Source organism: Heloderma suspectum, chromosome 4 (assembly GCF_057233095.1).
Source record: "Heloderma suspectum isolate Gila_16-S chromosome 4, 16-S_ref, whole genome shotgun sequence".
NCBI classification, from domain to species: Eukaryota; Metazoa; Chordata; class Lepidosauria; order Squamata; family Helodermatidae; genus Heloderma; species Heloderma suspectum.
The window spans coordinates 80,017,993-80,031,367 of NC_139461.1; the positions used below are offsets into that span (position 1 = coordinate 80,017,993).

The window sequence follows — 13,375 nt, forward strand, 5'->3', positions numbered from 1 at the left end:
CTTGAGAAAAGAAGTTGTATACAGGCAATACATATGAATTGTGTTCTAAAGAAATCTATCACTTTTATTCCTCAGGATGGATTAGATGCGTTGGTGTATGATTTGGATTTTCCTGCCTTAAGGAAAAATAAAAACATAGACACCTTTTTAAACAAATGTAAGTATGTATGTGAGTGAATATATGTAAATATATAGTTTGCTGTATTTCTGATGTTGATGATGATGTTCCAGCATGTTACTCCTTCCGTTCGTTCGTTCGTTCATTCATTCATTCATTTCTATATCTCCCAGTAGCCAAAGCTCTCTGGGTGGTTCACAAAAATTAAAACAAAGCGCAGCATAAAACAATATAAATATAAATGCTTAAAACCACAATATAACAGTACAACCAGAATAAAACCTAGCAGCAATGCAGAGATTTAAATCAGATTTAAAACACCAAAGCTAAAAGACTAGAAAGCTAAAATACTGGGAGAATACAAAGGTCTTCACCTGGCACCTGAAGCAGTACAACATAGGTGCCAGGTGAACCTCTCTAGGGAGCTCATTGCACAGCTGGGGTGCCACAGCAGAAAAGTCCCTCTTCCTGGTAGTCACCAGCCTCACTTCCTTTGGCGGGGGCTCTTGGAGAAGGACTGATGAGGATGATCTTAGGGTCTGAGCAGACACATATGGGAGGAGGCAATCCTTCATATAACCTGGCCCCAAGTCATTAAGGGCTTTGAATGTTAATACCAGCACTTTGAATCGGGCCTGGAAATGGACCGGCAGCCAGTGCAGCTGGAAAAGTACTGGCATAATATGATCTCATTGGCTAGTCCCTGTTAACAATCTTGCTGCCCTATTTTGGACTAGCTGAAGTTTCCAGACCGTTTTCAAAGGCAGCCCCACGTATAACACATTGCAGTAATCCAGACGAGAGGTTATCAGAGCTTGGATAACTATAAGTAGGGTATCTCTGTCCAGATAAGAGCATAGTTGGTATACCAGCCTAAGCTGATAAAAAGTGCTCCGTGCCACTGAGTTCACCTGTGCCTCAAGTGACAGTTCTGGGTCCAAGAACACCCCCAAACCATGAACCTGATCCTTTAGTGGGAGTGCAACCCTGTCCAGAACAGGCTGAATATCACCCAGCTGGGCAGATAAACCACCCACTAACACGAACAGTACCCCCTTCCTCCCACCCCCCAATGCTTATGCTATGTTGACACGAGAATACTACAGCAGTTTTTTTTAAGGATTTTTATGTGGGTGGGTGTAGCAAATTTGGTATTTGGAGATATTTGCACTTGCCAGGGGCAGAGCATTTTCTCACTATCACTGTCACTATCTCTCAACCTAACCTATCTCACAGAGTTGTTGTGAGGGTTATATCAGACAACCAGATGCTCTGAGCATCTTAGAGAAAGCCCAGGAAAACAATAAAGAAGTGAAGAGGGAGGCAAATGGTGGTGCTGTGTGCACAATGAGAAGCAGCATTTTAGTCTGTGAAGTACTTATCCTTATGGTGACTTGATTTATTGTTCCATTTCAAGGTCCTGTTGCTTTGGCCACTCCCACAAAATGGCTTCTCCTACAAAGAAAATAGTCTTGGAGATGAATTAAGTTAACGGTTCATACTCCATTTCAGAACCTTTATAGGTCAATAGTTAGGAGTAACCAAATCCTTTTCCATTTTCATGAATCCCAATTATAAAAACTTAAGTATAGCTATGTAGTTTGATGTTTATTAAAGTGGTGCATATCAGTATACTCAGATAGGTAACAAGACTTAATGTGCCATATATTTAAAGGCTCTTAAGTAATAAATAGCGAAATAATGTTTGTGATCCAAAACTATAGTGAGTATAAACTAAAGTATCCTGGTGGACTTGTGCATAAGTTGCCAGATTGTCCCAACATGATCTTCTGAGAGTGACTATGATCCTGAAATACAGAAGCATGGGAGCTTTTCTATAACAAACTTGGTAACCTTATATGTTCATGGTCTTCTTGAAGTTCATAGTCACAAAATGGCTGCCATCGGGGCCTTCTTAGTCACAAAGAGCAAGTAACTTCCACAAGAAACTGACCGGAAGGCAGAGGTTGTGTTTGAGCCCAAAATGCCAAGCCACATATTTGCCCCCACAAAGCACAAGGTGTCAACTTTAACAGAAAGAAAAATACTGATTAGAACCCCCCAAAAGCAAACAGGCAAAACTGCTCCCCCCAACAGAAAGCAAAAATACCTTCCCAAACAAACAAAAAGGAAACAGACAAAACTACTGACCCCCCCCCCCCCAAACGAAGCAGACAGGCTGGCAGAACTGCCCTCCCCAAACCCAGGCAGATAGGCAGGCAAAACTGCCCTACCCAAAGAACCAAGCAGGTAGGCAGGCAAAACTGCTGCCCCCCCCCCAACCCAGGCAGGCAGGCAGGCAGGGAAGACTGCTACTCCCCAAAAAAACAAGGTGGGCAAAACTGCCCCCCTAAACAGGCAAGCTGGAAAAACTGCCCCCTGAAACCCAGGCACACAGGCAAAATGCCCCCCAAAACTAGACATTCCCCATTCCCCAAAATAAACACATACAATCACACACCCTTTTTCCTGTCAGCTCCTGCCAGCTGACCATGGCTGGTGGCGATAAATCACTGGCTGATAACAGGGTCGTAAACCTGTCCAAGGCTGGGAGTGGAAAAGGGCAGCCGAATCCAAAGCAATGTGGCAAAGAGAAGTCCGTTGTTCAGTACGAGGTCCAAAACACACAAGGGAACACGAGCAAGGCAGTGGGTCAGGTCCAAGATCAAGTCTGAGCTCCGACATGTGGTACAATATTGTTCTCCAGCAGCCTTGCCGCAGCCTGCCTTCTGCTTTTAATGGCCACAACATGAGGCAGCTGCATTCAATCAGTCCTCCTGCCCCTGAGAGCCTCTCTGTCTTAAATAGACAGAGGCTCACCTCCACTGCTCCCTTACATGCAGCTGCTTTTGTTCTGTGGAAGTTGGTGGCATCTGACCCTCCAAATCCCCTGGGGGGGTTGCAGACGGCCATGGAATATCCACGGGAGGTGAGGGTGCTTGGGCTCCTTCTGTGCTGGTCCCTCCCCTGGGTCTGGAGCCTGCCATTCCCCTTTACCCTCAGAGGAGTCCGAGGAAGGCATGACACTTCCTCGAAGAACCAGAACCAAAATGATGCAGGCATTCCCCCTAAACACCCCCACTTCCCCCAGCTTCTCCAAGCTTACCAGGAAAGAGGGACCCTTTTAAAAAGCACACTCAGTTTTAGCTAGCTGAGCATGCTGTAAAGGAGATCCCCACGCTCTTCCTTTCCTCTGAGAAGATTGCTTTGGAGCTCATGTAGAACATGTGCTAAGGAAAAGAAAGGGAGCGACTGGGACAGTTGCATGCAGGTCTCCTTTGCAGAAACGGAAGGTGGCAGTTCAGCAGCTAATTTCCAGGAGAAAAATCCTTTAGGGTGCAATCCTATTGGGATGCCTGTCAGCCTCCGAGTTCAGAGGCTGATGGGCAGCCTATGCAGAGCGGGAGGAGCATTGCAGTGATTTTCACCTCCCTGTCCTCCTGCTCTGCATTTCTGCTAGATGGGCTTTTTGCCTGTCTAGCTGGGGATTCTTTGTAAGCCAGCCTCCTCAATCCCTTCCCTACCCACAGAACTGCCCTCTTTCCGTCCTCTCTGAGGTTGCTTTTGCGACCTTGGAGAGGCAGCCGGCACGATTCTCTCTGTACTGGCTCTGAGGGGAAGGACATGGAGAGTTCAAACTCCTGGGTCCAAGGTCAGAGCACTGTCTCCAACCTCGGATCCAGGAATCCAAACTATCCTATGCCCGCACCCGATGTTGTCTAGGGCCATAGGATTGCTCTCTCCAAAACATAGAGTTTTTGTACTCCTGCTCTTATAGAGAAGCCTGAGTAGTTGCAGAAAAACTCAACCAGTTACTTAGACTAAATTCACATTTGGAATGCATAGCTCTGTATTGGCAAGGACAGCAGTGCAGACCTAGCCACTGGAAGAGTCTGCTTATGCGCAATATGCCTGCTGGTTACCAGCAGAAGATCTTTCAGATGCCAACTTCCTGGCTTTGTAGTGGCAGGGGTGGGGGCACCACCAGCATAACACTGGGGCTTTGAAGAAAATATTAGGGGGTTCAGTGCCCCTTCTTCTGCCTAGTAACACAAGTGGAACTAGCAAGCAGGTAGTGAGAGGCAGAAGCCCTGCTACTGCTCCCTCATGATGTATTGTTTTCTCCTCTGTCCTCTTCCCACCACCCCAATTTTCTTTTTCCACCAAGCCAATAGGAGGGAAGCATTGCACACATGAAATTTGAAACTGAGGAGGCAAGGTAGTTGGGGAGCCGAGAGGCTGACTGGAAAGCCAGAAATGGGGATGCATGGTACCCCAGCGAGTTCGCCTCTCTTTGAGTTTCCCCCATGTCCACTGCCTAAGCTGTTAGTCCCAGTGTAGTTCATTATAGAGCCAGGTCTGACTTCTGTTCCTCCTGTTCAGACATCGCTTTGTATTCACTGAGACCCGATAAACTTACCTGACTTCTTTCTTGCTATGTTCCGAAGTGGCACAATGTCACTTGTCTCCACATAAAATTACACTGATAATTTACAGTAGTGGGAGTTGTAGGAGAGACACATTCTGTCTAAAGAATTCTTTCTAATGATCCCATTAGTTCAGAATTCTAGCATGTAAATATTATTCCTTTGAACTTTTCATTAGAAAAAGCTATTCATTAGTTGCATTCTACAACCACAAGAATTGAGATGTGAAGCTTTTTTGTATAATCTCATGCCAGTGTTGACCCATGTAGATTAAAATAGCACGTTACCAAATTTGGAGTTAGAATATCTGACAACTGGGAATTTAAATTACTGTAGTTTATTGGCTGATAGTTTTATTTTAAAAATGCAGGGTGACTTGCTTATATTTTCATGGTAAAATATTTTTAAAAATATGAAAAAAGTAAAAAGGCTAACCAGTGGAATCTCATTTTATTTATAGTCTTTAAACCCTAAATGTACTGCTTAAATTAGTAATGAGTCTTTTGTAGAGTATTGTATTTGAGTATATAGTGATGAGTGCAAATTGTCTGTTCTAATGAGTCGTTTCAAATATTTAAGTATCACACTAAAATTACACCTCTTCTGACTTGTTTTTGCAATGAAGTATTGTGTGTTTGACATTTGTATGTTGCCATGGTAATGAAAGTAACCATTCAAGATTCAAAGGAGATATTTACAGCTCAGAAAAAGAGCTGGGAAAGGAGCAAACTCTTGTCTTTAAACAATTTGAATATTTAACAAGCAACAGATGTTGCAAGAAATTACCAGCAAATGGAATATTTGCTGTTTATTCAGTATGAGATGTTTACTCAGTACGTTTTTCGTATATGAAAATTTATTTCAAAAACATTGTATGTGTGCTTATTATGCCTTGTGCTACAGTTTTTTATTTATATTTTCCTCACAGATAAAGACACAATAAACAAAATAAGAGATCTCCGTATGAAAGCTGAAGATTATGAAGTGGTGAAAGTGATTGGCAGAGGAGCGTTTGGGGAAGTTCAATTGGTAGGTTGCTATTTTCTGTCTGAATAGGACTAGCTTTTTTAACTGTTTAAAAAAAGAAGAAGCTGCTGCTATTGTAATGAGAAAGGAACATTTCTGTGTGCACCAAAGCTTTGTAGCAATTTTCTTTCTGCCCAAATGGAATATGGAGCACTTTAAAAAATGGGTTGGATCAAGAGTTACTTGTACATAAAGGGACTGATGGAAGCAAACTTCCCTTCCTGTCTCCCTGGCAGCCCCCCCCCCCCCCAGCCCGCAAAATGCTACACAGAGGGTTGGGGGATTCTACTGAACGGGGTGTGGATGTGGCACAGTGGGCTGAGGGGGAAGGTCCCAGAAAATCAGGCAGAGGCTCAGTGGGTTTCCCCGACCTTCTGTAGCCTTTTTGTAGGGCTAGGAGAAGTGCTGTGGGGAGGAAGGGTTGGGAAGTCCACTTCCATCAGTACTGTTACGTACATGTAACTCTAAATCCAACCCATTATAAGCAGTCACAAGCTGTTCTGGTAAGGCAGCATATAAATTGACTAAAAACAGGAGGTGGGCAAAGCTATAGAAGTATAGCTTCCAAATCCCGTGAAGTACTAGTTCCCCTCTACTCAGCACTGGTTAGTCCTCATCTGGAGTACTGTGTCCAGTTCTGGGCACCACACTTTAAGAAGGATGCAGACAAACTGGAGAGGGTTCAGAGGAGGGCAACGAAGATGATCAGGGGACTGGAAACAAAGCCCTATCGGGGGAGTCTGAAAGAACTGGGCACGTTTGGCCTTGAGAAGAGAAGACTGAGGGGAGATATGATAGCACTCTTCAAGTACTTGAAAGGTTGTCACCGAGAAGAAGGCCAGGATCTCTTCTCGATCATGCCAGAGTGCAGGACCCAGAATAATGGGCGCAAGTTACAGGAAGCCAGATTCCGGCTGAACATCAGGAAAAACTTTCTGACAGAGCAATATGACAATGGAACCAATTACCTAGGAAGGTAGTGGGCTCTCCCACACTGGAGGCATTCAAGATGAAGCTGGACAGCCATCTGTCAGGGATGCTTTGACTTGGATTCCTGCATTGAGCAGGGGGTTGGACTCGATGGTCTTGTAGGCCCCTTCCAACCCTACTATTCTGTGATTCCTTTATTCATTCTCTATGAAAAGCTGACAGTTCTTTTGGACTTCATGAATTCAGCAGGTCTGAGTCTTGGATTTCCTACAAATCTGTTTTTCTGTTAAAGAGCTCCAGATGTCATGAGATTTCTGATAACATTGGATGAGTTCAACCCTGTATCTTGATTAATTGAATTAGAATTGTATTTGTAAGCCTACCATTGAACTCTAAGGCATGAGTATTACTATGTTGCCTCTAAGTGAATAGAATTTATTGTTACATTATGTAGCAAGTAAGATTTGTCTCATTTTAAAAATGTATATAGTGGCAGAACAACTGCTGCCTGTTTTACTATATTTAAATTTTCATTTTAATAAATGAAAATATCTGTTTCATTTTGTATTTTGATGACTTTCCTGTTAGTTAAAATACCATACACACAACTATTATTACTTTTTAAAATATTGTTAACCACTTGAACACATTTTAGCTGGTGATATCATAACTCTTAATATAAATATAGAAGGAAAAGTGATTATTTTTATTTAAAAGTTTTTATTTCACCATATGTGTACAATAATATTTATAAATAAAAGAATATAAACCAAACAATATAACATCAGAACTCATAAAAAAGGCTAACCTATAGCATGTTCGCAGAACAAAACATTTTCAAAACACCTTCGGTTATTAATGGTTGATTTCTCATATAACTTGATTACAAAGGATAGGGCCATAACAGAAAAGTCTCTGCACAGTTTCGCATCCAACTTCATTCCTAGATAGAAGAAATTATAAGCAGGGTCTATCCCCTAAATCTTAATCTGTCTTCAGTATTTGTAGCAATCATGAGTAAGCCACGTCAGTTAAGTAGAAATTGCTATCTACTTAGTGTGTATTGTTTTATGGACTACATGTTAATGTAAACAGAATTTACAGTTGCATGAAGATAAATCAGGAATGGGGCCCTGCTCTATTAGCATTGGAAGAATAAAATACAGTTAGGGCGCAATCCTATTGAGATAGACAGTTGCCTCTGACTTCCTCTGAAGTCGGAGGTGACTTCCTATCCAATGCAGGGTGGCTGAAACACAAATGAGAGGATTCTTTCCGTGCTTGGCTGCCCTGCAGTTTGCCGCTAAGCATGGCTTTGGGGAGGGGGCGGGAGACAGCATAGGAAGCTGTCTAAAATAGCTTCTGCAGTCTCCTCCCCTCCCTGCCCTTGGGAGAGCCCCCTTTTTGCCCTGTCCATCTTCCATGTTACAAGTACGGACAGGCACAGAGGAGCAACCGCCGTGGTTCTCTTCACCCTGGCTACGAGGGGGAGGGGGCAGGGAGCATGGTTTCCGAGATATGAGCTCGTAGTGCTGTCAGTGAGCACGGACCTGGGAAACCAAAAAATCCTATCTCCCCCAAACACCGTGTAAGGGACATAGGATTGGTGTGTCCATTCTAAAACATACAACCCAGTATGATTCTGAATGATGAATGGTTATTGTATAACTATAATAAGATTCATCAACATCCATTACTCAAAGATTTGTGTTTACTTATTTTAGGGTGCAGTCCTATTCAGATAGGTGGCTGCCTCTGAATTCGGAGCCGACCACCTATCCAATGCAGGGCAGGAGAAGCACAGAGGGGATCATTCCCTCTGCGCTTCTCCTGCCCTGCATTTTTGGCTAGGCAGTCGATTGCAGCTATCTAGCCGCGGGAGGGCTGAGTGTGGGAGGAGGCTGCTGTACGACACATTGGATATGTTGTACAGGCATTTCCGTTCTCCCCGCCCTGGAACGCCCCCCGAAACATCCCTATTCAGCTGCTCCGCACTCCTCTTATGAGCGTGGAGGACAAGGCTGTTCAGCAGCATAGAAGTGGAGGGAGGTCGGTTCCTGGAAAACCAGGTATCCTATGGCCGTGTAGCTGCTGTCTAGAGGCCATAGGATTGCTCCCTCCATTTGTCCTTTAAAACCATGGTCAAGAAAAAGGGAAAATTAAAAACCTGTCCCTAACAAGGAAAACAGTTTAAAACCTAATGATTATTGGGATTTTCCAAATGCTGTAAATTTGGGAGTGTTGCTTTTTGCTGGAGAGAAGCATCTCTGCTCACATTGTTCTGATTTCCTTTGTTTCCCTTAACTCCTATAGTTTCATGCCCAGAAACTGAGTCTAGTTGACAAAATGAGAGAAATACAGATATGCTGTAGAAAATAGGCAAGTAAAATGACTATTCTTCCAATATGGAAAAACTCAGTAAGGTTCTTAAATGTAGGATCCTAAATATAGAAAGATTATTGCAATATTTAGGGCAGAATCCATGAGCTGCACATGTGGGAAGGGATCTATATTGGATGTTTATAAACGCCCTACTGCCTGCCTGCCTTGGCAGCCAGGTACACCTTGTGCCAAACATATTTCAGAACACTTAGCCACAAAATTGTTCGGTACCTCATGTAGAGGTTTGCAGCAGCCTTGCTCCTTTCCAGAAGCCCGTGATGCAGGATTTCTTCACACAAATAAATGAATTGACACAGGGGGCTAAAGAAGAACAAGGCTGCTGTCTGTCTCTGTGTGTTGCAGAAGGGCCTTCCGTTCATGATAAAGACTGTCTGCATTGCATGTTGCTTGGCACAAAGCATATCTGGCACCCCTGTAGATGTGGTGAGAAGTTTATTTATGTTAATAAATAGAAACTTGTATTTTGTTTTTAAGGTAAGGCACAAGTCATCACGAAAGGTCTATGCTATGAAACTTTTGAGCAAGTTTGAGATGATAAAAAGATCGGATTCTGCATTCTTTTGGGAAGAAAGAGACATCATGGCATTTGCAAATAGCCCTTGGGTTGTGCAGGTATATTGACTAGTTTATTTGGATTTACTGCTGGCAGGTTGGTAACAATTATAATTGAATAAGGGTGCGATCCTATGCATGTTTAGACAGAAAAATGTCCTACAACTCCCAGCATTCCCCAGCCAGCATGGCTGGCTGAGGAATGCTGGGAGTTGTAGGACTTTTTTTCTGTCTAAACATGCATAGGATTGCACCTTAAGTATATAATATCCAATAGATTTGTTTAGTTAGATCCATTTGTCTGCTTATCAGTAAAGTCCATTTAATCCATTTATCAATAAAAATGATAAATATTGAATGCTAGTTTACAGATTTAAGCAACATTAAATCCATTTTCAAGTATGTTTGTATTGCTTGTATTACAGTACAAATTTGAAAGAATTCTAAAAATGAAAAATTGAATAATTTTAAAATGTCTTGTCTCATAAAGTCACGAAAATGTGCAATCTTTTGAGCTCTTCAGATCTCTTCATCAGGGAAGATGTTACAAAAAGTAGGTTGGAGTGGGGAGATAGAGTGGGGGGCAGGGAGGGGGAATGTCACATGTTGATGTTGAATGTCACAGTGCCTGTATGATCAGAGTCTTAGGATGAATTATGGGATGAGGTCGCAGACATTCAAATTAGGCTGAACCAGGTGATGGTAATCGTTTCAGCTTAGGTCAGCTAGGATGAAGAAATAAATAAACAATGGTTGATCCCCCATTTTTAAAATTATAAAATCCATCTGTTACTTGGAACTGTCTCAGTCCTTAGGTGAAACACACAGGTTCCTGGGCAAGTAGAAAACAGAAAAAAAGAGAAATTAGACAGTTTTTATATTATCAAAGCTGGAGATATTTTTAAATGATGTGGTAGGTAAAAGAAAAGTCAACAGCAGCCAGATTGAGTAGCTTTACGAAGTAGTTGGAGGGGATGGACCCTTAGAGAAAGACTTTTCTTTGTCTAAATTCTACTTACAACAACTCAAACGGTCACTGATTTAGTGAATATTGCTGTTTGGGCACCTGTAATTTATTGTGTGTATAAATTACATTGACTAAGAAAATAAAAACTTCAGTGAAAACTTATTTTTGAGGTTTGCATCATTATGGTGCAAATAACTAGTTAAAGTCACTTTTTACTTGGATGACAGACACTGTGATAATTATGCACTGTGAAGTTTTTCCCTACAGTAGTTATAAAGTGTGGAGAGCCTCTGGGGCTCTCTGCCTCCTAACACGCTCCCACGGTGTTGGAATGGGCAGAGTTAAGGCAGTTGTGGGCAGTGATAGCCTGATTCGATAAGGCAGGCAGCTATCAAGGGTCTGGTCCAGCTGCCTTAAGGTGATGCGGCTGGGAGGGGTGGCTGCTTGATACAGATTATATGGATAAGAGGAAGGAAGAGAGAGTGGGGAGGGAGGCATAAGAGAGAGGAGGACAGATAGAGGGAGGGAGGAAGAGCAGAAGTAGAACAGAGAGACAGTGCAGAAAAGAAGTGCAGAGGAAAAGCAATCCAAAGAGGCAGAAGAAGAAGATGCAAGAAGGGGGGGAAAGAAACAGAGCGATACTTGCTGCATTCTCTGCAGGCTATTATGAGCTATACATCCACTTCTGGGGACAAGGAAGGAGGATCTTTTCTTTCCCTGAGCAGTTTGATCCTGACTTGGGCTATATCCCAGTAGCTAGTGGGAACAAGCCACACAAACTTATAAATCACTTCCGTGCTACTGGAAGTCCCATACCTTAAGATTTCAAGCCTAGCTAGTCAAGGCTGGTGGCACCGGCAACTAGGCAGAGATTGGCTTCTTGTGGAGAAACATGTGAACAAGCTCCACAAGAAAGAACTAACTACATACAGCAGAGGGGGCAGGGAATGTGTGGCCTTCCAGTATCTGGAGGGCCACACATCTCGGTGCACACCTGGATAGACCTTGTTAGGGGAAAGACCAGTCAGCTCCAGGAGTGAAAGACAAAGGGATCCCACTCCTTAGACTCAGGCGGGGGGCTGGGATACTGAGGGAAATATACTTGTTTTGAACTCGGTGTGTTGAATATTTAAAGCCAGATGCTTGAGCCCATGCAAGCAGCCACTCCATTCAAGATGTAATCAAAGCTTCAGTGTCTTTAATTAACCATAATTTCTTGTTTACCAGCTTCATACTGTAGTTTAAGATCCTGGCCTGTTTTGAAGCTGGTAGCTATAGCTTCCCAGTTCTGATGAAATGGAGAATCATGGTTAATTAGAAAGTTCCTGGTTTAACCACAGCTCACCATAAAGGGAAGAGCCAAATGCGCTGCATGCAGACTGATATGATTGTCTGAACATAGACAATACGTTGGTAGCTGTGCGTCGCTGAAGTGAGCTGATTATGTGGTGGTGGTATGTTTGTCAGGTTTCTACCCAGCTTGTTGGTATTTTACATATTTTCAGATAAAGAAGGCTAATTTGTACATAAATGGTTCATCTTTCTTCGTTTTGACTGATACACTTGCAAAGAGCAATGAACTTGTAAGACAGATAGTGCTGCTGAAACTACCTCATAATGGTGTTAGTCTTTAAATATTAAGAAATAATAATTCTGATTGAATTAATTATGCTTTATGTTTCAAAAAGAACAAAACAATAATATGATGAATGGAACATGCAATGATTTTAGTATGTTTCCTTCTATAGTTGTTTTATGCATTCCAAGATGACCGTTACCTTTACATGGTGATGGAATACATGCCTGGTGGAGACCTGGTGAATTTAATGAGCAACTATGATGTTCCCGAGAAATGGGCAAGATTTTATACTGCAGAAGTTGTTCTTGCATTAGATGCGATTCACTCCATGGGCTTTATTCACAGGTATATATTATATTTTTCTTAATAACTGAGACTCTCAGTATTCTAACCAGAATGTATTAAAAGACCATCAGTAGTAATATAGGAATGTAGTAATAGTAAGTAAATATACATTATAGTAAATATCATTGCTTGCTGCTTCATTATAACCCTCCCCCCAAGAAGGTTGAAATAGAAAATAAAGCTTCATTTGAGAATTGCCCCTAAACTTTCAAATTAATTTTAAGGGCCACATGACCCATTTAGGCATTGAAGAGACTAGGTGCTTGTGGTGAAATACTTGTTGAAGTAATTTACACATAACCACAGACTGGCTTGAATCTTAAATAGTGTGAGTTAAAGGAAGCTCATGAGAGGAGACTTTGCTGTCCCCTCCTGCTCCAGCCTCCTGAGTAGCCTCTTTGAGGGGTCAGGGGACTTCCCTGAACAGTGTGGGCTGAGGTGAAAGGTGACTCTGGATTTGGGACAATTCTTCCCTTCCCTAGCAGTCTACCATGCCCCATCCCATACTGTTCAGAAGGGTCCACTGACTTTTGAGAGAGGCTTGGGCGGGGCGGGGGGGGGAGGCTGGAGGGGAAGCAGGGAATGGAAGATTCTCCTTGCATGACTTTCTGCTTGCAATACTTAGGATCCAAGCCATTGTTATTAGGCTCATATTTTCGTAAACTTGGCTCTAACAACCCTGCCATAAATCTGAGCTTGTGGTGAATTAGTTAGATGACCACTTCACCATGAATTTGAGGAACATGAACAGCATTGTAAACAAATTCCTGTTACATAAATACAGTCATGTGAATTGACCCTCTTTGTTTATTTGGGGAAGAGAAAATGTGAGTAATTTAACTAAAGGTGGATATGTCGGTCTTTCAATGGATTTAGCATTCCTGGTAAGTAAGAGGACAGCTGGTCCACAACTGCAGCAGAGAAAGACATAGACCTGGTTCATCCCAGCAAATTGTGGGTTAAGAAATTAACCCACGATTTGCTGCTCTGATGTATGAACTGGCTTATAGATGTCATTAAGGTTCTTT

At 42.5% G+C, this 13,375-nt stretch overlaps 1 protein-coding gene across 5 annotated transcripts in view; it reads left to right on the plus strand.

The window, feature by feature from the left end:
- Positions 1–13,375, plus strand: part of ROCK1 (Rho associated coiled-coil containing protein kinase 1) — a 129,154-nt gene that overhangs the window by 49,258 nt on the left and 66,521 nt on the right. For all 5 annotated transcript variants that reach the window (XM_084849731.1, XM_084849733.1, XM_084849732.1 and 2 more), the window contains exons 2-5: positions 76–157; positions 5,474–5,574; positions 9,379–9,516; positions 12,172–12,347. In XM_084849731.1, coding sequence (XP_084705857.1) covers positions 76–157; positions 5,474–5,574; positions 9,379–9,516; positions 12,172–12,347 — 497 coding nt within the window. The remainder of the gene's footprint in view (positions 1–75; positions 158–5,473; positions 5,575–9,378; positions 9,517–12,171; positions 12,348–13,375) is intronic.